General features: G+C 37.3%; 1 protein-coding gene across 1 annotated transcript in view; it reads left to right on the forward strand.

Moving 5' to 3' along the window:
• The window catches only part of ITPR3 (inositol 1,4,5-trisphosphate receptor type 3), a 107,949-nt gene that overhangs the window by 2,977 nt on the left and 78,869 nt on the right, over positions 1-26,103 (forward strand). The window contains exon 2 of the mRNA XM_015815519.1: positions 24,000-24,070. Coding sequence (XP_015671005.1) covers positions 24,000-24,070 — 71 coding nt within the window. The remainder of the gene's footprint in view (positions 1-23,999; positions 24,071-26,103) is intronic.

Genomic DNA, 26,103 nt, shown 5'->3' on the forward strand with positions numbered 1-26,103 from the left:
AGCGTTGACTGCTAGGATGGAATGTACAGTTATCTATCTGTGACCAATGTAGAAGCAAAGCGAATCTCAATAAAAAGAGTGATAGAGCTATAGGCAAGAGGAAGTCAGAAGTATGGGGTGATTGGGTAGGAGCATCTATTTCATCCAAAGTCTACTAGTCAGCAGTCACAGGTTCATGCAACTGATTATGGTCATTGCTTAAAACAAAAGTGAAGTTTGTGTTAGTTTTTGAAATCCATGTAATTTACAATCCAAATTGAATGATGTAAACTCAAAAATAAGTCCATCTGGGTTCAATTATGCTTACCCTAGATCAGTGGTTCTCAACCTTTTTAATGCCGCGACCCCAACCGGTCGTAAGTCGAGGACTAAACCGGTCGTAAGTCGAGGACTACCCAACCGGTCGTAAGTCGAGGACTTTCCCTGCCCGGGAGCGCCGCGTATGCATGGTTCCTCCCCCTGCGCCGGCTGAGGCATAGCTAGCAAGCGGCAGAGACGGAGCAGGCCGACCACTAGCTGGCCCAGCCCAAGGGAGGTAAGGCACCCGCCAGAAAAGGGGAAAAAAATGGCGGACAAAAAAAATGCCGGACAAAAAAAATGGTGGACAGCCTTGCTTGGCGACCCCCATGAAATGGTCGATCGACCCCAAATGGGGTCCCGACCCACAGGTTGACAACCACTGCCCTAGATAATAATAATGATTCTTTATTGATAGGCCATTGAGCCATATCAGAATATAAAATACGGAACAGCAGTAAGACCATATATTAGAAAATAGTGTAAAAAGTGTAAGTAAAAAAAATGTAAATCATATCTCTGTGACCTCTACAATTTACTCCAGTCAAATTCACATATGTAGTTCTCAATTTTACATTTTTGTTTAGATAACGGGCCTTATATGTAATTTTTCAATTCTAGTAGGCCGTTCATCTAATGTGTGATCAAATATATTGATCAATCTCTTTCTTACAAAGATGACAAATGATATATGTGAAATGACCTCTATCTCTGGAGCGATCTACCCCCGGTCATAGATAAGAGCCAGCTTGGGGTAGGGTTAGTTCACCAGGCAAGAAAGTGGAGACCATGAGTTCTAGTTCTGCTTTAGGCATAAAGCCAGCTGTGTGACTTACTTTTAGGCCTAGGAAGAAGGCAATGGCAAACCACTTCTGAAATCTTGCCAAGAAACCTTCAGTGTCTTGTTCAAACAGTCTCCAGGAGTCAACACTAACACAAACAGGCAAAGAAAAGAAAAGAAAGAAAGAAAGAAAGAAAGAAAGAAAGAAAGAAAGAAAGAAAGAAAGAGAAAAGAAAGAAAGAAAGAAAGATTGCAGGCTCTTCTTTTAGAAGTTGTTTGTGTTGTCGATTCAAATTTGTGCCAAATTTATCCAGGTCATTAAGTGTTGGCAACATGAAAGAATCTCTTTCTTTGCCCTGGAATACAGAAAGGAGAAATATATCCATACCAGAAAGCTAGTCACAGTCATTACTGTGACTAAATAATGGGATTTTAGCCCGGAGTTCTTGATTTGCTTACATGTCTAAAAAACCCCTATCTTCACATATATTATGGGGTTATATAATTCTATTTTCATGATATAGAAGCTGATTGAAATAAATAAATGAACAAAAATAGAATTAAATAGTAAATGTACAGTAACCAGTGTTAATATAGTTTATGCTACTTTTTGAAAGGATGCCTGTGCAAAATAATTGCAAAATAAAAAAAAGATAAATTAAAATGCAACCAATGGCTTTATCTCCTTTACAATAATAATATATTGTCTTTGCTTCATACTTTGTAGACTACCCATGTTTCTTTCTCTTTATCTCACTTGTATGTAAATAGTAGGTGACTTACTGTTGAACTTTGGGGCTTGCTGGTGATCCTAACTCATGGTGGAACATAGCTGTGGAACATTTTAGAATTAGATATTCATATGCAACAAAATCATGTGTCTTCAAATTTGTTATTTATTTAACTTCTGTGCCACCCATCTCACTTAGGGTGATTACAATAAATAAAAAAAAGATAAGACATTAAATATTAACACCAAAACTGATTTAGATTTTGTATACAATTACAATGTTATGGAACTTCCTAGTTATGAAGAAAAGGACTTTGCAGGAATGGATGAAGTAAAACAAGTCAGTTGAAGAAATGACACTCAGATTTGTAGAACTTTTGAAATAGCTTGTTTCTTACGCCATCCTTCAATCACTGCTAGGGCATAGCCATAAATATGCTAGTCAGCATATCTAGTCATTGCCATTTATGAGAAGATTTCAAACCTGATTTTACAACCAGTTTCACTGTGGTTATTAAAATAAGTCCCCACCTTCTCCCTGTGTGTATCTTGTTCTCTTCTTTTCCCATCTTTGCCAATTTTTAGATCAGTTTTGGTGTTAATTTTTATTGTTTTAATGTCTTATCTTGTTTTTATAGATTGTAATAACCCTAGGTGATATGGGTGGCATAGTAGTTAAATAAATAAATAAATAAATAAATATGCCCAGGATAAAATTATAAATAAGATTTTTATCAGGATACCCATCTATATTTGACTGAAAGTCTCCTGTGTATTCAATTTGGTTGTGAAAATGTTCTTACGTCTATCAGTTATAGTCAACTTAGCAAGTCACAATTCACCTTAGTAGTGAATGAATAGCAAACTAACTCTGATCCATCTTGCCTATCAGCATAGGCAATGCCTATATCTATGTTTTGAATAGCACATTGTCTGAAATCATGCCTGAGAAATAAGTCAGAAATAAGTCAAGAACAGTCTGTAGCTTCTTGAGCTGGCAAGTGCTAGATGATTTGGTAGCCCAATAGGAAGAAAACTGAATACTCTCACTGGCCCTTCCAGTCTCTCTAGTGCTATCAGCCAATGAGAGAGGAACAAGCAGAAATGGAAAAGCCTGCCACATTAGGCTGTTCATTTTGGAAATATCAGATCTCTTTAACTGAACCCAGCGTTTAATGGTTAGATCAGGTCCTTTGTGCTTAAATTTCAATCCTAGATCATGTCCTTTGCAAAGAGTGGCATTGAAAGCTGGCCAAAATGCTAAAATTACATGAAATGACAAGGTTGGAATGAATGTAGGACACAATTAGAGGCTCTGTTGAAAAAAATGAAAGGTTGTTCCCTTGCAACACAAGAACTCGTTGGTTACCAAATACTGTATGTCAAATCAGAATTACCTCAAGGCTAAATAAAGCTGCCAGTTGCAGCCTTTACTTAACCTCAGATTTAGTTTTGAAGGCTTTACATTACTCTCAGAAAAGAACAGGTAAGGGAAAAGGCAAGAAAAATACTATACAAATAAAAGAATGAATGCAAAAATAATTTTGATGGTATGCACACAATTCTTAATGGTTGTTCTTATTTTAGTGTAATTAACATGATTTTTAAAATTAATTCTTCTAGTGTATTTCTGTCCAGGACACACATTTCTAGGTAATCATTATTGCAGAATTCTGTGACTCTGTCTTGCTTTGGACAGATCTTGGATGGTTTCTAGCTACCAAAGATACAGCACTGCATGCCATATACTAGGAATGGAAAACTTGTATCTCTTCAGCTCTTACTGAATCTTAGTAATGTAATCAATATCCCTGACCACATGATGAGTTGAAAGGAGTGATTCAAGTTGTAGTTCCACAGTATTTGAAGAATCATAGGAAGTTTGGTATATAAAATCCTCATAGTCATTGGTTCAAGACATCTGCAACATCTCTTGTCTGGGTTGATCTTAATTGAGTGTAATGACCATGCTAATGACATTTCAACCCTGCAGCTTCATATAGATGTTACATAACATGGGAAAGAGGGCTGATCTTTGTGATATCCTACACTGGAGCAACCATCTCCCATGACTATGTTGAAATTGCCCCTTTCAGGTAGAGCTGACCCATCATAAATAAATTCACAGGCGGTCCTGAAGGATATTATTTTTGATAGCATTGAATGTTCCAGAGAAGTCCAAAAGAACCAAAAGTACATTTATATCCAGATTCTGCTGAATAGTCTCTACTAAAGAAATCAGTAATATTTCTCTGCCAACGTTTGATTTCAAATGTTTGTGTGTGTGTATTTGAATTATTGCCCTGGCACAATAACATACCAACAAAATAAATAGAATAAATTCTTACTCACAAACATCACATCATATCAGCTAACTGGATTTTCAGAAACATAGTTTTCCCTTCAGATTAGATCCATACATTCATTCCACATGACATTTTTTAGTATTTTTTTTTAAATCCTAAAAAGAAATATTTTGTGGCTTCAAAATCTAAGGGACTGGTTTGGACAAAACTCAGCAGCACTTTTTTGTGTGGCTGCTGATAAAAACAGGATCGCCAACATGATCGCCAACGTCCGATAATGGATATGGCACAAGAAGAAGAAGAAGAAAAAGAAATATGTATGGAAACATCAGAGTATACTAGCCTTGCCATTTGGGCAGCTGCTCATAGCAATTTAACATGAATCTAATTGCACCTATTGTCAGCTAATCTGAATATATGAAATTATCAAATTGTGGTGAGTGATGATGGTTTGTTTTTATTGTTATACAATTACTCAATGGTATCCTTTTTTGTCATAGCATTATCTGTATTGACTGAATGGTTGGGTAGAGGAAATGAGAGGGCTCTTTTTATTCTGTCTCTGCATTTAATTTATGCGGCTAGAACTTTCGTATAATCTAATAGTATTTCCAAGCTGTGTATGTTTGCTGCATAGACCTTGCTTTTTACACATTCCTACTTGGACTCAAATACTATATATGGAATATTTTCTCTTAATTTACGTGTGCATTTATAAAATTTCATAACACATTAATCTTTAATTGAACATAAGAATTGCCTTTTGTACTGCTTATCATACAGTATTTTCTTTCCAGCAATAGCCAGATGATTCTGGCTGCTGATGAGCAGTATCATCTGCCAACTGTAGTATCTTCTTAATTCCTCGTTCAAGTCACTGACAGAATTGTGTGGCTCTTCACTTGATACTTCCCTATGGAGCTATTAGAAGCACTCTGCCAGTTATGAGTCCATCTTAAAGTAGCATAATCTGGCAATATTTTACTATTTTATTAAGGAGAATACTATATCAAGAGGGCTTATTGAAAGCTTTGCTGAGATCCAGGTATACAACATCTTGGCGTTTCTCGGTCTGTTAAGCTAGTAATTGTTTTAAGGAGATCAGATTTATCTGCCTAGTTTGTTTGCAATAAACCCATGCTGGTTTCTTTTAACTAGCATGTTTGTCCAAGTGCTCACAAACATGATCCTTAATAATCTATTCAAAGACATTACTCACTATATTATGTCAAGCTGATGGACCTGTAGTTTTGCAGATCCTTATTTCCCCCCCCACCCTTCCTTTTTAAGATGGAATGACATTGGCTCTCTCCAAATTTTTTAGGACCATGCTAGTCCTCCAGGAATTCTCAAAGTTTATTAAAAGTGGTTCAGCTATTATCTCCACTAATATCTTCAGTATTCTAGAATGTAATCTGGCCCCAGAGACCTGCATTCATTTAAAATTCTTTCTTACTCTTTCCTTGTCTATGCTAAGCTGTATTTCCTCCTTCTCTCACTGGTATTTTCATGATTGGCTAAGATTCCTTTTTGTCTGCATCTGATTGATGACCCCATTTTCTCTATGTCTGTACCTTTGTAGAGTGGAATGATAAGAGCCAGCCTTTATGAATCTTCTATTAAACAACAATTAGTCTGGACATACTAGATTGATAAAGGCCAGGTTAGAAAAAATAAGGGGTAGATAAGTATAACATGAGCGGTTGAAGAGGATATTTGCATATGCAGATGTATTATTTGAGCAATGCAGTGTAGAAACTTGATTTGAATGGAAGTTAAGCAGAATGTTTTTCATTTTTCAAGTGTTATAGGCTTAATATATGTGATAGCTTCAGCAGATGTGGCAATTTTAATTTTTGATATGATAACTTTTGATAAATATAAGTCATACAAAAAAGCTCTTTGGGGATACTCTGTAATTTTAAAAGTGGAAAGGGGTCCTGAAAGATAAAAAAAAAAAAAAGAAACGCTGGTCTATACGAATGCTTTCCTAGATTTAATGGGTACATTGATGGAAGAATGATCAGTTTCTTACTTCTGTAATATGTCCAGTGGATTCTCAGCAAAACTTTTCTGCATCTATATTCAAGTGAAAATCTCATACATTTAAAGAGAGACCTGAAACTGGAATCACTGTCAATATATTAAAATGTACTTAGAGAACTCTTTCATATACTGGAAATAAAAATGCTAATTTCATATCCCTTCTTGATGGTGTCTTGGGAACTTTTGCAGAGGACATATAATGAATTGCCCTGTTTATTTACCAAACTTTGTCTATTCTAACTAGAAGAGATTCTCCAAGATCTAAAGCTGTCAACTTCCTCACCACCTGTTTCCTGAATCTTTAACCAAACTAGGGACTGTATCTGTTTTCTGTTTGCAAAACTTATACTGTACAACCCCACTCCACCCCTGTGTGGTATCTTGGAGATCTATACTTTAGTGGGTCTACCATACATGATTTTGACTGAAACGTCATGACTGTGTTAGTGTGTTCAGCAAAATATTTTGAGTTTCTGGCCTAGTTTGTCTCCCTCACACATCCATCTCATGCTTGCTCTATAAGTATCTCCAGTTAGACAGTCAGATTAAAGAAATCCTTTGAATGTTAGCAGTATCATTTGGATGCCACAGACTTTTAAAGCACACACTGTTTCCCTGTCTTGTTAAGAATTAATGCAATATCTTTTTGACCCTGAAACAATATGTTTCATGTTGAATGAACAAGAAAGTGGGATCCCCTATTCAATAGTACGATATTCCAATGCCTTCTGATGTATATGGATCACATGCTGCTGCTTCCTATCACAGGAGTTTCCACCTTTATAGTATAACTGGATAAGACGAACCTAGGATAATTTACATTCTAGGGTAATTTAACATGACATTGGTTATGTCTAGTTTAATGAAAAGAAGGACTAAGGATGACATAATAGCAGTGTTCCAATATCTCAGGGATTGCCACAAAGAAGAGGAGGCAGGATGACAAGCAATGGATGGAAACTAATCAAGGAGAGAAGCAACCTGCAACTAAGGAGAAATTTCCTGACAGTGGGAACAATTAATCAGTGGAACAACTTGCCTCCAGAAGTTGTGGGTGCTCCAACACTGAAGGTTTTTAAGAAGAGGTTGGACACCTATTTGTCTGAAATGGTATAGGGCTTCCTGCCTGAGCAGGAGGTTGGACTAGAAGATCTCCAAGGTCCCTTCCAAATCTGTTATTCTAACATGGACAATAACCTCTGTCTATTCTGACATATATGCTAGTTAAGAAATGAAGAAAATCTGCTGAGCCAAGTAAAATATCTGGTTAGTTTAGCTTTATGGAGTCACCTAATGGGAAGTCTGTAATTGATCAGAAGGATCCACTAATATAAATTATTCCTTTTCAGTGACAAAATAAAATGGAGGACTAAAGAGGGAATGTTGGCAGATTTAGATTTGAGAAAAAGCTTCATTTGATGACTTTTTAAAAATCTTGGTGCATGCATGAATCCTTTCCTCCTTTGCATTGCACTTTATATAAGGGGTGAGTGTCTTACTATGTTTATGTGAGTAAGGATAAAAAGTATGTTATGCTTACATTAGAGTATTTGCTGCTAGTTTGGTGTGTTATTTACTTCAACATGAGGGGAGCTACACCCCTAATTTTAGACATTTGTGGTTTGCTGAGTTTCTGGTAATTGCAGAAAGGTGTTCAGGAAGCCACAGAGGATTTGGTGGCTCAGGTTGCTAGCTCTGCAATCTTAGCCACCATCTTTTGTGGATCATATGTGTTTTTTCCCCCTTGCTTTATGTTATGTTCTGAGTTCTAAGCAACATTCTCTGATATTTGAACTGTCCCATTTTAGCATTCTGCAAAATCAACTCTGCTGCTTTGTGACTACTAAAATGCAGAATTTCTATTTTGGTCAACTCCCTTTTGGGACAATGTAGTAATTAGCTAGGACTGGTGCTAATTAGCTCTAGTGACACTTTCTCAGAGATGGTGTACTAATTGTTTGATTGCAGGCATCTTGATAAGGAATCCTGTATGGCCTATTAGCTTCTGAGTGCCTTACTGTGTGGCTAAATTTACTTCTGTAAACCATATTGTTTCATATTCATAGTATTATAGGCATGGTTTGGGTACAATTGAAAATGCATCTGTTACCTGAAGCAATGCTTTTCTATCTCAGAAGAATGTTTTCTTTTATTTTCTCATCCTCTTGTATTTCTGCTTCTGACGTACTGGTATATTCCACAGATTTTATTGATTGTAGCATTGATCTAAAGAATGGTATGTAGGCAATGTTCTTTGTTTCTAACACAGAATCAGGGGTTAGCAGAACGCAAACAATTGCCTGTCTGAAAAGTAACTTGGCCATTGTTAACAGAATATCAGAGTTGGAAGGGACCTTGGAGGTCTTCTGGTCCAATCCCCTTCTCAGGCAGGAAACCCTATACCATTTCAGACAAATGGCTGTCCAATCTTTTCTTAAAAACTTCCAGTGTTGGAGCATTCATAACTTCTGGAGGCAAGTTGATTAGTTTCCATCCATTGCTTCTTGTCCTGCCCTCAGGTGTTTTGGAGAACAGCTTGATGCCTTCTTCTTTGTGGCAATCCCTGAGATATTGGAACACTGTTATCATGTCACCCCTGGTCCTTCTTTTCATTAAACTAGACCAGGGGTAGGCAACGCTGACTCAGGAATTCTGGGAGTTGAAGTCCATAAGTCATAAATGAGCCGAGGTTGCCTATCCCTGAACTAGACATACCCAATTCCAGCAAAAGTTCTTTATACATTTTAGCGTCCAGTCCCCTACTCACCTTTGTTGTTCTTCTCTGCACTCTTTCTAGAGTCTCAACATCTTTTTTGCAGCATGGCGACCTAAACTGGATGCAGTTTTCCAAGTGTGGTCTTACCAAGGCATTATAAAGTGGTATTAATATCTCACGTAATCTTGATTCTATCCCTCTGTTAATGCAGCCTAGAACTGTGTTGGCTTCTTTGGCAGCTACAGCACACTGCTGGCTCATATTTAAGTGATTGTCCACTAGGAGTGCAAGATCCCTCTCACAGTTACTACTATTGAGCCAGGTACCACCTATACTATATGTACCTGTGCATTTGGTTTTTCTTGCCTAAATATAGTACCACTGAATTTCATTTTGTTAGATAAATAAAAATAGACATTAAAAAAAACCCCTCCCCCCAACCCCAGCTCAACTAGCAGCTTAACCCAATGCTTGAGCCAATCATACATTTGGAATTTTGAGACTGTCCTACTAGTGTTCTCATCAAATGGCTAACACTATTTGAAGCCCCAAAATGAAAGTGACTGGAAAGTTGACTTAATCTAACATCTGTCACTATACTATAGTGAATCTCCTGGTACTGATAACCATCTTAGCTCTGCTGGCAGTTGTAAAGATGTAGATTCCACCTGATCCAGAGAGATAACGTCCTGCTGCTGAACCACTTGTGATCACAGACAATCTGATCTTCTGGAAAAGCAGAAAACAGAATTACTCCATTTTCTGTGTGGCAACCGATTAAATACTATCATGTCAGTTCTTATTCTTTTTCTGGATTTCTTTAATAATAGCTTCTTTGACTCATTCCTGCAAAAGGCTTGTTCAAGTAAAAACTTGTAATGTTGCTCATGGTGTGGATGAATTTCTTTATCCTAATCGGCAAAGCAGCACACTATTCAATTAAGAAAATTACACTAGCAAATGAATACAGGTCTCTGAAGGCTCAGATTTGGAATCAGTCCATTTGTTTATATCTAAAATAAAGCTCGAGTCTGCCAAATTTGCCTTGGGATTTCCACAATGTTTTCTTCTCCTTTGAAACAAGCTTCTGTTTTTGTACCTTGTGTCTGATGCGTTCTTTCAAATCTCTCTTTTGGGTATTTTTGAGTCTGTTTCTACCACCCTGCAGCCATCCCACACCTTTTAGCTTCCCACACCTGCTAGCTGGAAAAGATTCAGGGGAGCAGTTCTTTCATGATGACTTTCCTTAAGGCAGGATTTTCAAACTATTGGCCTCCCTCTCTGCTTAGAAAGCAGGAACAAAAATGCATTCCTGTTGCAGCTTTAAACCCTGGCCTTTCAACGCCTGCTTCCAAGTTCTGCCTCAGTATCTGGAGGGATGAGGGGGATACGGGCTCAGACTCAGCCTTCCTCAGACTGAGTGGCTGTGGATCTTGGGACCAATTGGATCTGGAGGCTTTTCATGTTTGGTTCTAAAAAGAGTCCGACTGCTCCAAATAAATCTGGGGAATAATTTGGGGCCATAGATTCCTGAAGATTCAAGAGCTGTGGCTTGTGCACTAACTGTGCCCATTTTTTGCTTGCTTCTTGATTGGATTACTGCAATATGGTCTTCATGGGGCTGCTCTTGATGATCACTTGGAAGCTACAGATGATTTAGAATGCAGTGGGAGCAGATAGTTATGGCCATACTTCAATATACCCAAGTAATATCTCTATTTTACAAACTGCGTTAGTTACTAGTGAACTTCCAGGTACAGTTCAAACTACTGCTTCTCTCCTACAAAGTCCTTCATCCTGTACAGTTGGGTTACTTGTAGAACTGTCTACCTCCAGTTATTTTAGTCCAATACTATCTGAATGAAAGGGCATAGTCCATGTTCAACTGAGCAGGCAATGTCATCTGGTGGGACCCAAGAGATCTGCCTTCTCTGTCACTTGTCCCCCAGAATGGAGGACCTGAGATAGGATGGCCCTGACCTTCTAGCCTTTCAAAAAGCATTAAAGACCTGATTCTTTCCCCAGGGGATGGCACAATCCTGTAGGTGAATTTTTCCTGGGCCTTTATGTCTTTATGTTTTCATGCTTTGTTTGTATTGTTTGTTGGCTGTGTTGTTTGCATGGATTTATTGTTTATTAATGATGTTTGCCACCCTGAGTTGTGTGCAAAGTACAGGTAATCCTCGATTTACAACAGTTTATTTAGTGACTGTTCAGAGCTACAATGGCATTGAAAAAAATGACTTACGACTGTTTTTCACACTTATGACCATTGCAGCATCCCCATGGTCATGTGATCAAAATTTGGATGCTTGGCAACTGCTCATGTATATGATGGTTGCAGTGTTCTAGGGTCATGGGATCACCTTTTGCAACCTTGTGACAAGCAAAGTCAATGGGAAAATCAGATTTGCCGAACAACTGTGTTACTAACTTAAAAACTGCAGTGATTCACTTAACAACCGTGGCAAGAAAGGTTGTAAAATGGGACAAAATTCACTTAACAAATGTCTCTCTTAGCAACAGAAATTGTGGGCTCAATTGTCGTTCTAAGTCGAGGATTAACTGTAGCAGCTATATAAAGAGAAATAAATAACATAAAAAGGCAAACTGAAATATATATCTATATTAACCTCAGAATAAATTTTGAACATTTTAATTGTGGGGGGAGGTTGGTGGATAAATAGTTTCCCCCATCTATTTTTAGAGATGTCCAGTTCAGATTTTGTGTGGCAAGTGTATATAATGCTGATAGATCATGATAGATTATCATTATTCATATGTGTAGCATTACACCAAATGATCTTTGGGGAACTGTAAAATTGGGGAGGAAATGACAAGTGATAAATGTGCGTCAAATATCCTTTAGTCACTGCTGAGATCATCTTTATAAGATGAATATTAATGACATGTTAGTGAGATTGGATATGCCTATGTTTCATTGAAGATTATTCCATTTTGTTAGCGTAATAAAAAAAAGCAAATAAAACCAATCATGTGTCTCCTGTGTATGTAAAATATTGATTATATTTCTGAGAGAAAAATATCTGGTGCTGCCATGCAATCTTTAAATAATTCTGCCAAGTCCAAGGACAAAGGATATATATTTTATTCCTGACATTACTATGCATGTGTCCTAAATTTGGTAATAATTCTTGGCATTTGCACAGCACATCAAAGGGGAGGGTGGGACTTCTCCAGATGTTGGGCTGCAAATACCATATTGGGGAGAGGCAGATTGATGGGAGTTGAAATCAAAACATTTTGGAAGACCACATCTTCCTCGATTTTCATTTTTTACCTTTATTCTGTAAGGAAGGCCTTCATTATTCCTTTAATTTGCCAGATACATATCTTGCCTTTCTTCCAGAAGCTCAAGGCAGTATACAAACCATTTCCTCCTTTAATTATTCCCATAACAGCAACTGGCCTCAATTCACCCAGTGTGTTGAATCTGGGTCTTCTTAGTTTTAATTGAGCACTTTAATCCCAATGCTATATTAGTTTTATGTCAGCCAAGTTGAGTAGATCTATACATCTTTGCCATTTTGTACATTAAATGGAGTAGAAGCAGCTTTTAAGATCACTCGAGGCAAATACAGTGTGGCTGGATTCCAAATGAATGTCTGCAATTCATGATAGGACTTTTCTGATTTTACTAGAATGGAGTCAGATAACTAAGAGATATCTGAGAATGGGAGATATTTGCAACAGAAGAATGCAATAGTGAGAATAATTGCCAGTCATAGTTGAAAGGTATATGTTTCCCTAGCATTCTGCCTAATGCCATTCTGCTTCCTATAATATGTCTGGGAACAGGAAAAGGACACTGGTTGAGTGATTGCATTAAACTATAATATGATTTAATGATGGTGTGTTAAGCCTAATTCACACATAGTTCTCTCACTTTACTATGGCTTAGGCACAAACATCTCTGCCTCACAAACCAATCAGCCTGGATGTATCTATCAAGTGAGTTACACTGTGGCTTCGCATGATTTGTGAACCCAGTCAGTATTCCAGGAGGATGTGCTAAGTGGGACTGACAGTTTCTTGACAGGAATATGGAAACGGTTTGCTATTAGGAAGAGTGTGCTCTGGGTATAGGTAGTGATGGCTAGCGAGGTCCAGAAGGGTAGCCTTTTCTGTGATGGCATCTGCCCTTTGCAACATATTCCCTCTGAGATTAGGTTGCCACGATCCCTGCTAGCCTTTCGTAGGCCTTGAAAACTTGGCTCTGTGCTTGAGGCTGAATGAAGGTGTCTTCAGGCACTTATTCGATTTATACGGCTCCCCCCTTGCAGAATAATTCTGGGCAGCTATCAGGTTAAAGAAACTGTAGTACAAAAGTAACAGTAGAAAAACATAATACACACTACATTGGGAACAAAACACAGCACTCATATATTTACATCTATAATTTCATCTGTTTTGGTTGTCTTCCAGCTGTGTGAACTTAAACTTAGAGAATTCCTAACCAGAATGTCCAGTTTTGGGTGCTTAGGCAAGGATCATCTTGTCGTGACTCTCTAGTAATAAGTGTTTCTTAGGTAATATTAATAAAAATGGGGTTGTTTAGTCTAGACCAGTATTTCTCAACCCATTTAAAAGTTGCTGAGGTTGAGAAACACTGGTCTAGGCAGACTCTTTCCAGAGTTACAGCATTTATACTAATCTTTTTTCAGAGATGGATCATTGTTGAATCTGGGTTGCTTTTGTCCCCACTTGCTCACCCCTTATTCTTTTTAGAATAAGTCTGTTTGAATATTCATGCACACACACACAAACCTTTTCTTTCATTATAGATCTTCTTCCTAATTCTTGAATGTCAATTTGTCCCATCTCACAGAAAGTAGATACGATATTGCTAATGGGATAAGATTTGGGCAGAGGCCAGGACTACAACCACCAAAAAGCATTGTGTTTTTGCACTGTAAACTCTATCCCTGTAATCGTTGCATACAGGACACATGTACAAAATGGGTGAAGCCAATGTCCCAGTGATGTTTTCATCATTCTTTCCCCCCTCTTTCCCCCATGTCATTGCCTGAGCCCTACTTTGCAGAATAATGAAGGGAAGGGTTAGGCCAGTGGTTCTCAACCTGTGGGTCGGGACCCCATTTGGGGTCGATTGACCATTTCACGGGGGTCGCCAAGCAAGGCTGTCCGCCATTTTTTTTGTCCACCATTTTTTCCCCTTTTCCGGCGGGTGCCTTACCTCCCTTGGGCTGGGCCAGCTGGTGGTCGGCCTGCTCCGTCTCTGCCGCTTGCCAGCTATGCCTCGGCCGGCGCAGGGGGCGGAACCACGCATGCGCGGCGCTCCTGGGCAGGGAAAGTCCTCGACTTACAACCGGTTGGGTAGTCCTCGACTTATGACCGGTTTAGTCCTCGACTTACGACTGGTTGGGGTCGCGGCATTAAAAAGGTTGAGAACCACTGGGTTAGGCCATATCCTCTAATAAACTGACTGTAGCATTTCTCTCAACATTTCTTGCAGAGACCTAAGTCTTCCTTAGGTATATGAAAATATCGATTTACTGATTCCGAGCACTAAAATTTATTCAGGTGATGAATTTTACCTTTTGGGACCTTGATCACCAAGACTAATATATTCCATGGAATATGTTTTTCAACAGCAGCAACAACAAAACAATTCAGGATCTGAAAAGGAGCATAAACGTGCTATTTGGTTTGTACCTTTCAGACAAAATTTCCTACTTTGATCTTTCTATTCTTCCCTCCTGGTGCGCCTGCTGCAAGTCACAACCTGAATTTTATCCTCAACTGTCTTCTGTCTTTAAAATCTAGCATATTAACACATAACCACGTCTTTCAATAGCAGCTTTCTAATTTGGCTGATAGCTTTTATTTATCTGAACTTAAATTACTCTTCCTCAAATCTGGTCTAACTCATCAGATATATCACTGCTGGATGATTTTAGCCCAGTCCAACTCAATCCAACCCATCTTACATGATAATTATCAGGGTTACAAGGAGGGAGACCCCCAATGTAAGCTACCTTGAGCTCCTGGAGAAAAAGCAGGACATCAATCTAACATATACATCAGGTGTGCAAAAATAAAACTAAAAAAGGAAGGAATATTCAGAAGGAGATCAATGTTTTAACCAGGGTTTTTTTTCTCATAGAACGCCCAGAATGGAGTTCTGGCACCTTTTTTGGATGGAACCTTGTAGGGTAGGCAAGGTGGGTTGTATGACATGTGTGAGTTCCGGCCCCCTTTTTTTTTTTTTTTTTTAAGAAAAAAGCTCTGGTTTTAACAGAATGCAATAGTTTATGTATTACTTCAAAAGCAAAGGGAAAGTGATGGCAGCAGATGACAAGCAAATTAGCATGAGTTAAACATCTAGAAAAGTGAGGAGGAAGATGCAGAAGGATCGAACCTATTGGAAGAACTAGTTAACATAGCAGTTCCTGTGAATCTTGGCATAAGAAAGGTCATCTCATTTTTCTTTATTAAGAATTATGAAATAATTCTTTAGAAGGTAGTTGTGCAATTAAGTGTCTGCAGCATGCTTTGATAAATCTGGGGTAAGCAAGTCAAATATTCTTCTCTTTATGTTATGAAGACACCACACACAATACATTATACATTTGGTACTAAGCCCGGGCCACATTCTGACTTTGGTGGCTTGATTGTTATTTTGAAATTTGTCTGCTTCATAGGGTTGCACTAGATACTAGAAATAAGTGCTATTCAATTGAGTATGAGCCATGGTGGGTACAGTGATTAAGTGCAGTATTGCAGGCTAACTCTGCCCACAGCCAGGAGTTCAAGCCAAAAGATTCAAGGTTGACAAAATCTCCCATCCTTCCGAAGTCAGTAAAATGAGGACCCAGATTATTGCGGGCAATATGCTGACACTGTAAGCTGCTCAGAAAGTGCTGTAAAGCACTATGGAGTGGTATATAAGTCTAAGTGCCATTGCTATTGTTATTGCTAATTTTAGTTGCATGCCAACTGATGTCTCTTTCCATGTACATGTGGGGGTCTAAGACCACAGAAATTACAGATAGTATTCATCCTCTTTCCATGTATTTGTGTTTTCACTGTTATTACATCAGTCATACTGGGCTCTTGGACGTTTGTGTGTATGGGAGGGGGCATTCCAAGTGAATTAGAAAGAACAATTCTTAGTTCCATCTGGCAAGACATTAGAGGGAGTGCCTACGGATTATAACAGCAGTTAATGGAGAAAAGAAAGGGTTTTATATGATCTTCGTAATCTGAAATAGCTCCAAAATGTTGAAATGAGAATCTTTAGCCAGTATTTATTTCTCTAGAGTTGAGGCAAACAATGTGTATTTTTTGAGTTTGTTCCAAACTACTTAAGTGGCTAAGGCTGTTAAATGTCTGCATCTATTTCCCATCTTTTAAGAAGGTGATTTCCCTTGCTCCTTTGACACAGGAAGTTATCAGCTCTTGTGAAAATTAAATTTAGGCTCTTTGTGTATCAGAGAGGCGAGCAATATTTTCCTTAGATAAGAGCCGATAACTGTTTTGTTCCAAGAACTGGTTCAAAATATGGTTGGGATCATGTGTATTTTAAATGATACAGTATATGTTTACGTATACAGTCTGCATTTAATTCTTGCCTGCAAGTCCCACCAATATATTGTAATGTTAAAAGCAGGGGTGGGAGCCTGAAATACTATAAATACTTGCAACTGCCTCTTCCAAACTGCTGTTCTTAGGCAAACTGGTTGAGGGGTCATGAGAGTTTGTAATTCCAAGATACGCAAGTGGCATCAAGTGACAAAAAGTTGGACTCCATGATCTAGAATCGGAGTAGACAATATAGTAACAATATACCTATGAACACCTTTTTTGCTGTTTGCCAGGCTTTGTGTTTCATTTAATGTTTTTTTTAAAAAAAGGTTTAAAAAATAAGAACAGCAATGAAAAACTGACAAGTTACAAGATAATCTCTAGTATCAACTTTATTTCTGAGACTGCTTTTTGTCTCCATGTTCATCTCAAGGATAACGTTAAAAAAATTAAAATGGTGGGTGGCCACTATCGAGACTTTTATTTGGAAATGTAGTCACTTGTCTAGCAAAAAAAAAAAAAAGAACCCTGAGATATTAGAGCGCCTATCAGAACATAACGCCATGAAATTTGCTTTTAGTAGTGCCTACAATGTTCTCTCAGAATTTCAGATGATTCTAGTAACCAGAAAGCCATACTCAGCCAAGATTAAGAAGTAGTCTTTCATATAATAGATACCACTTTTTTATATTGGAGAATTTTGATTCAACTGGGTTTTGATATTGGTACCTTTGGGTTGCTTCATAACCCTTCTACACTGCCACAAAAATGTTTTCCATGTGTTTGGGTTATACCATCTAATATGGGTGTTTGTATCCCTTAAATGTTTTCACAATTGACTAGTACTGGTTGTACGTTTTTATCCTGAGATTAATAGCTCCTCTCATTCTTTTCCATCCAAGACTACAGTTTACCAGTTTGTTTTTGGTTAAAAAAGATAATTAATAACCAAATCCTTCATCGGTCTTCTATTGATCATTCAGCAAGTTGATACAGAGGTGTCAAGAGATGAATGAATTGGCAGACTTTCTCCAGATGTGCATCACACATAATTCCCACAAATGTTTTTTTTTCAGCAAAGCAGTAAGTTTTATGCATTTGATGAAAGCTAGATAAATGGGAAGAAAAGGACAAAGGAAAAGATCCCCTTCATTTGTGCAAGCTGGAAGAATATATAAATTGAGAACAATAGGTACATCTAGATATGTTGACCTGATAACATTGCCAGCAGTTTAGGAATCTTCAACAGTCCAACCATGGGTTTGGATAAAGACTGTCTCTGATAGTCGCCAAAGAAACACTATAAGTTTCAATATCCATTTTGACTCCTCCCACTAAGGCTGCTCTAAACTATTCTAAAATACAAAAATCAGCAGTTCTTTTAAATCTTTAGAGAAGAGCAACAAAGATGATTAGGGGACTGGAGGCTAAAGCATATGCTGGAATTGGGTATGTCTGGTTTAATGAAGAGAAGGAAGAGGGGGGACATGATAGCAGTGTTCCAATATCTCAGGGGCTGCCATAACGAAGAGGGAGTCAAGCTATTTTCCAAAGCGCCTGGAGGCAGGACAAGAAGCAACGGGTGGAAACTAATCAAGGAGAGAAGCAACCTAGAACTAAGGAGAAACTTCCTGACAGTGAGAACAATTAACCAGTGGAACAACCTGCCTCCAGAAGCGGTGAATGCTCCAACACTGGAAGTTTTTAAGAAGAGACTGGACAGCCACTTGTCCGAAATGGTATAGGGTTTCCTGCTTGAGCAGGGGGTTGGACTAGATGACTTTCAAGGTCCCTTCCAACTTTACTATTACTATTATTATTATTATTATTATTATTATTATTATTATTATTATTATTATTATTATTATTATTATTATTATTGACTTCATCAGTGCCAATAATGGCCATTTCACTGTTCCCCAACCTACACTCCTATTTTAACTATGCTGATGAAAATAATGTGATTTGTAGTCCATCGCAGGTTAGGTATTAGATTGGGAAACACCAGGTTAGCTCTTCTTTTTTTGACCTAAAAAAGAATTGCACCAAAGACAGATGGAACAAAGTGGTCTAGCAGGTGGAACCTGATTTACTAAGGGATCTTGACTGCCTAATGCAAAAACAATTTGTTGCTCAATACTTGGCAGTGAGCTCTGATAATGGGCCAAATGAAGTCACTATTACATTTTTTTTAAACAGAATGATCCAGTATACTGTATCACGTCTATGGAGGCAATTTGTGGGGAGGATTATGCTTTTTGCTGTTAGGGGAAACTAAAGTGAAATTGTACATGCTAATTCACATAGAGCCTACCTCTTTAACGCAATCACTTTTCATTGATATGCATAGATGAACCATAGTTATACGCACCAATGATACTTTTCTATTGAGGAATCAATATAGCGTATAGGTTGAGGTGCTAGATTTGGACCAGGCAGACCCCCCAGATGCCATCATATGATTTTGGGCCACTTACTCTTTCAGCTCAATCTGTCACCCAAGGTGATTAATGTATGGAACACTCTTGAGCTGTCAGAGAAAGGTAGGATATAACTGCAATAACTAAATAAGGAAGGAGCATAATTATTTGGAAGCTTTTGTTTGTCTTGTGTGTCAGGGTTAAAACAGCAGGTTATTGTTAATTGATAGCCATAAACTGTAGCAAACCTGTAATAAAGGATCTTCCAGAAACAATACCACAATACTGAATGCTATGTATTTAAGAAGAGATGGCTTCGATAGAAAGAATAAACAATTTATTTTCTGTAAATCTTGCAATATGTAGTCTTTTGATTATGATTAAATTATGACTATCAGTTGACAATTGATAATCGGTGGGTTATTTATGGATATTTCTTTTTATTTACCACTAAAAATGTTAGTCATAATGCAAGGAACTTGAAATTTTCCAGATGTCATTGCATAAGACAAGCAAAAGAAAAGTCAGGTTCTCTCATTTGATTCCAGACATCTCTTAATGCTGTACTCATTTAAATTTCTCCAAAATTTTAATAATTTTAAAATATTGCTTTATTTGGGGGAAGTTAGAAATTCTTCATGGGAAATTGGCAGATATGTGAAACAATAACAAGAAAGAACCTATGGAGGATTGAGCATGGTCAAGGAATGACACAGGATGTCCTGGATGTGGTTTTGGTTGTCTAGAACAAGAATCTTTTCCCCAGACTGTAATTTACTACAGGTTGTTTCTTATACAGAATATTCAATGCAACTGCTCACCTAAAACCCTTCAGTTGTTATTGGGATTCTGGAAATTATTGAATTTTAAAATACATTGATACTTTTTTATTGAACAATCTTAGAACGAAATAAAATTAACATTGTTGGAACTACTTTGGATTACTACAAGGAACACCTTACACATCCAATAGCAGAGGGGGAAATTTTGTTTTACAGTTTTTGGCCACATTTTACAGCTGGCATGTCATTATGCTTCCTGCCTCAGTGTCATTGATTACTCAGGAATCAAGGTGGAAGGATTAAAATTTATTGTATCCATTATAGCGATTACAACTGCAGCCCAAAAGTTATGATATCAAAGCAGGAAAGGGTGAAGATATATTACTGATGCCTGAGGTCTGGTACAGGTAGCCCTCAACTTACAACTGCAATTGATTCCAATGTTGCTAAGTGAGGCAGTTGTTAAGTGAGCTGCTCTCCATTTTACGACCATTATTTATTTATTTTTCAATGATTTTTTGCCATAGTTAAGCAAATCACTGCAGTTGTTAAGTGAATTGTACGGTTGTTAAGCAAATCTAGCTTCCCTCCCATTGACTTAGCTTGTTGGAAACCATCTGGGAAGGTCACAAATGACGATCTCATGACCCTAGGACCATCATGCAACCGTCATAAATACATGCCAGCTGTGAAGTGCCTGGATTTTGATCATATGATCATGGTGATGCTGCAATGGTCATAAGTGTGAAAAGCAGTCATAAGTCACTTTTTCCAGTGTTGCTGTAACTTTGAATGGTCATTAAATGAACAGTTGTAAGCCAAAGGCTACCAGTTAATTGAGGCATCTTATAACTGGAAGCTTTCAGTTTAAAATACACTAAAGAGTTCTGTTTTCTGGACTCTTTGAGAAAGTCACTTACCAAAGTATCCTATCATTATTCAGCAAAGTGATTCTGTTGACATACCGAAAACAACTTTTTAATGGGACATAATAATTATGCATTAGGAAGTGCTGCCCAAATGAGCTACTTCTAATGTTTTGCTTATGCAGGCAAGTACATTTTTACTGAAAGCTTTCATAGATACCATAGAAGCAAGTTATTTCTAAATGCTTTTCAGCATTGGCTATGCTTGATATATTTGAAACAATATTAAAAATGCAACTTTTAAAATCAGTTAACGTGCTTATTTACAGGCGTAGTTCATTGGAAGAATGTGGTAGGATACAAGGATGCTTGTAAAGCAAATTACATTGCAAATAATGCAGACTTGATTGTGATATTAAAAACATATATAGGATTAAATTATTATTACATTATCTTCCCCTGCCCCATGGATCAGTGGTGCTTATGAACCATAGGTTGGGGACTATTGGCCTAGATAAATTATAGGCTGGATTCACATTCTAATCTAAGGTATAAGGTGATTTATTTATGATTAATGTAAAGTGTAAACCCAGATATTGTATCTCTGTGTTGTAAGTGTTGTAAGAATGTTAAGTCATTCTTTAAAAAAAAAGAGGAACCTAAGGACTATACACTTGGTTTAAAAAAGAATGACTTAATATGAAGTGTGAATCCAAACATATGAGAGGGATCATAACACAACATCAGAATTCATTGATTGCATGAAAAAGTTTCCAGAATCAACTCCTGATTTCTCCAGTGAAATAGATTTTGGGTTGTGGGCTGTGTCTCCCTTACTGAGTATGAAGCAACTGAAAATATTTACATCCAGAGTCTTCTTGAGTACTTTTATGAGGAATCTCTGAAGTGGGGAGAAAGAATATATAGAGCACGGGTGTCAAACTCGATCACGTCACGTGACGTATTATGATGTATAGCGATGTTTTTTGCCTTAGTGTAGCCGGGATGGGCATGGCCTGTGCATGATGCTTCCGGCCCGCATGGCACCATTTGACACCCCTGATATAGAGAATTCAAGATATGCTTTGACTAGGATTATCATTAAGGAACTTATCATATTTGAAATCTGTCATATAGTGTTAACACAATAATATGTACATTTTTTTAAAAAATTGACAAGCAGTACATACTATGCAATTAAAATAAAATCATGTCCATCTGTGGTCCAACTCACACATTTCAGAGGAAACATCTGTTTTCACACACAAGTTGTGTGCTCTATGTCTTGATTTCCCAGCCTTTGAGTTTCTTCAGTCTGTTCTCTCAAACTACTTTTTAACTCCCCAGAGTTTATATAGTGGTTGATGTATGTAGCAATGCAAAGCTGCAAATGACAATGGAAATAAGGGGATGTGTATGTGAATCTGTCAGGCTTAATTTGATTGATTGATTATTCTCCTTTACATCTTGCTTTTCAAGATACAGATCTAACCAAAGCAACTTACAAGCAACATTATTAATTTTAAATAAACACCTCTACACACCCCCTTTAAAAAAAAAAGAGCCCTCAAAATTCTAGGATCCTTCCTGCAAAGCAAAGTGTGGAAATGATATGAAGTGGGATGAGAGAATTTCAGAGAGATTTTTACCTGCTTTCTTTTCTCTGTAAGAATGGTTTCCACAAGGTAGCTAGTGGCATTGTAGCCTTTTAAAACACTTGCCTTTTTATTTAGTTCATAGACACACATATACCACATTTTCTTTTTGTTTTTTTTTATTAATTCATGTTCTTTACCTTTTACTTGTACATTTAAAGTCACAATCTTTCTTTTGTGTGTCAGTTACTTTCTGACCTCCATAATAACTTCAATCAGTCAGGGCTTTCATATTATGGGGTTTTTTTTTAGTAAGAGAAAGAAAGATCAGACTAAAGTTTTAGCTGAATCATGTCTTATATAGAACTGAAAACAGTAAGCACAGTGTTGGTGTTTTAATTATTACATATTTTAAATGATGGAAAAAAGACAGTTTGAACATTGCCTATTGAGTCCAGATCGCCCATATCCAGCTTTCAAACAAGCTGACCGACCATTAGATTCTGGCAAATAGATATATGAATTTGGTCCTAATCTAGTATCTGTATTATTTTTCTCTGATGCTCGGTGTGGCATCAGAGCAGATAGATAAGGTTATCCTGGAAAACCTAGAAGTAAGGTATACTTGCCTAAGAATGGAGGAGAGAATGTATAAGCATGATGTTTTCTCTTACTCTACTAAACAATAGAGGAAATGTTATATGAAAATACAGTTAAGGTTCACATAAGCATACAAAGTTACAATTTAAGTGTGCTTTATATAGTAAGACATATCTGAGTGTCTTTGCATAGCATATTTGATTGTACATCTCCAGAGTCCCTCTGGGAGGGAGATGGGTGGTTCTTAAATATGATAAATAGATACATAAATACAAGAACAAGCCATGTTGTGGTTTGTGAAATGTATGAACCAAGTTATAGACGGGAATGAGAAATTTTAAAGCCTGCATAGCCCACCAATATGGACCTGCCCTTATTCAGTAGGTGTCAGTGATTAATTGTTAATTAATTTACAGTATGAAACAAATAAACAAAACAGTTGTGATTCTTAGAACATTTTAGAAATGTTTGTTAACAGTAAGAATGACTTTCCTTTGAATGTACTCAGTGCGAGAAAGATGGTGTACTCAATATGCAATCTTTAAGTGACTTAAGAGTGTGGAATGGTTAAATTCCAGATGTTTAAAATTACAAGTCAGCTTATTCAGAATCTTAACATTACCCACAAAATCGTTTTAAATTTCAGCACAAAATATCTTTGCATTAGTTATCTATTTTAGAATCTCATGCTAAATAACAATTAACTATTCGGATTTAGTTCTAGAATTCATTGCTCATAAAGTATTATAAGAAGGAATTTTTTTAAAGCATGGGGACAAAAATTTGAAAAAATCATATTAACTACAGTTTAGTTTAAACAAACATTTGTCCTGAATGATTCTTAATAGAAAAACTTCTGTTAGGACATTTCTGTTTACAGTTGAAAACCACAAGAGTTTTCCATTTGTGTTTGTTGATATTTCTGCATAGAGTTGAACCTTATTACTAAATGTCTGACTGCATAATTACCCCAAAATATGATTCTCTTAAGAGGCGATGGTCTACTACATTCAAAAGTCTGAGACTAGTTTTAAAAATTCGCATTGCCAAGTTACATTATTTTCCCAGCCTTAACAAATGCAGAACATTAGCTAGACCCTGCAGTGTTAAATAAAGTGGATGAGAGAATGATAAAATAGAATGGTTAATAAAATTACAAATACCCATCTAAATCAAAACAAATTTGCTTTTTTTCTTTTTTCTTTATCATGTTTATATGGCTGCCGATCTCATATAGCACAACTCTGGGTAACATATAAAACAACTTCTTTTTCTTTTGTTTATTTTGCAGGCTGGTGGATGACCGCTGTGTGGTGGAACCAGCAGCTGGTGATCTGGATAATCCACCTAAGAAGTTTCGAGGTAAGAAATGTTTTGATAAACATTTTAGATTCTTTGTTTCTATCCAGACAAAGTGTTAGTCCAGATACCAATAACTTCTGACTAACTTCATTGATATTAATGTATCTATCCTACAGAAAAGAATTGTATATAACAAGCTATTATGTCTTTCAGGTTATAATTTCTGTTTAAACAGAAACAGTAGTAGTTTCTGCCTTAGATTTGAGCAAGAAAGATGACTTTGTGACAACAGATGTAGTGTTTCATTTTTGCTATCTTCAGGGATTTTTTTTTTTAACTTTTGAGTGTAGTATATAGCTCTGGTACTTCTTGGTAGGCACTCATCCAAATGCTTGCCTGCTTAGATTTCCAAAACCAGCCAAGGTGGGGTAGGTCATATTGTCTGAGGCAATGGCAAAATTAATCTAGCAATACATATCCATGATTTGAATAATGTTCCAGCTGAACAGAGATTTATGGCTTGTTGCTCTTCAAAGAACACAGATGCTTAAGACAAGAACAAATCCTAGATTTCAATTTTGTCTGGTTAAAATAATGAGTGTCAGCCAATAATCTAAGCTTGGAACTAATGTTAGAAAACTCTATTGAGGTAAATCCCTCAGGTCATTTGGTGTTCTTATTGGCAAGTTGGAATAATTAGGTAGAATTCAGTCAGCACACTTGTTCAAACCCAGGAGATTAGACTATTGATGATGTTCTGGCTCAGTACGACTTTGGGGGACTGATTACCATATTTTCCCCTGCATACATTTATACCTAATATTAGCTGCCTGGGAAATGCTTTTGGACTTGAAAAGCAAAGCATAAATGTAGATCAATAAATGAAAATACACATAACAGGACACACCCAAGATTTAGTAGAATTCATCATATTTACAGTGTATTCTAGACCAAATATTGTCATTCATCTTCCAACGAGGCAGTCCTATCTCAAACTGAGGACATCTCTGTAGGCCCAACCCTTTAAATCTTGATTCTTCTACATCTTATCTTAAAGTATACAACCACAGCTTCTGTTCAGATTGTTAGGGCATATTGTAATTGCTTCCAGTTAAATGGAAGCAGTTCTCTATAATAGGGTACAATAAGCCCTAAGATGAAGAATAGGCTTGTGTAGAGACATGCTGCTGTTGAGATATAGTAGATTTAATATCATCCACATGCTTGTTCTGCTGTGGAAAGGAAGGCTACCTACTTCATATCACATCCTCCTTTGGGCTCCAATTTTGCAATGCAACTTTACTATCCTGTTTCAGACAATGGACCAATCATTCAGGCCAGGGCCAAAACAATATAATAGAACAGTTGTGTGAATTTGCTTACAGCCACTGTGCTACACCAATTACAGTACTTTCTGTGCAATCCTCAAGTAATTTACAAAATACAAACAGAGTAAAAATAGCAGCCATAGTGACAATAATCAGGTAACTTAAAGAGAATGGTTTGGTTGCAAAGCTACGTATGTGTGAGATGATAACTCTGATAACCTATTAGCAATATATTAAAATTGGGAGCTTGATTAAAGGTGGAAATGAAATGTTGAATGCATACTGAGAAGTTTAATTTATCTGTTCAAGGAACATTTTCCCCAAGGCTCTTGGTAGAGTGTCTCCTTCTCACTTTATAATAGATATTTCTACAGAATATCAGTAGGAAAAGACATTCAGGCATGGCTGAATAAACATCTCTAAATCTGCTCAGGGATTTATGGGAAATTTGGCCACATATTGCCCCCCCCCAAATTGTTTTCATCATTCTTTGACAGTTCCTGTCAAGGCTGCACAAAGTGTTTTTATCCCTCTTCCCTTCCCTCTCAACAGCTCACAGGGCATGCTTAAAGGGGCGTTGGTCTTACCTGAACGCCATTTCTCAGCATGATGATGGATAATCCACTTGATTGGGTTTCCTGAAGTCCCTTGTACCCAATAAGACTAAGTCTGAGATAGCCACGCCTCCTGCCTGGCCGCACATGCCCAGTTCTGACGGAGGCGAAGCAACAGACAAAGTCAGGCGTGTTGTTCTCCAGACCCCTA

The sequence above is a fragment of the Protobothrops mucrosquamatus genome, unplaced genomic scaffold (assembly GCF_001527695.2).
Source record: "Protobothrops mucrosquamatus isolate PMUCROS unplaced genomic scaffold, P.Mucros_1.0 scaffold346, whole genome shotgun sequence".
NCBI classification, from domain to species: domain Eukaryota; kingdom Metazoa; phylum Chordata; class Lepidosauria; order Squamata; family Viperidae; genus Protobothrops; species Protobothrops mucrosquamatus.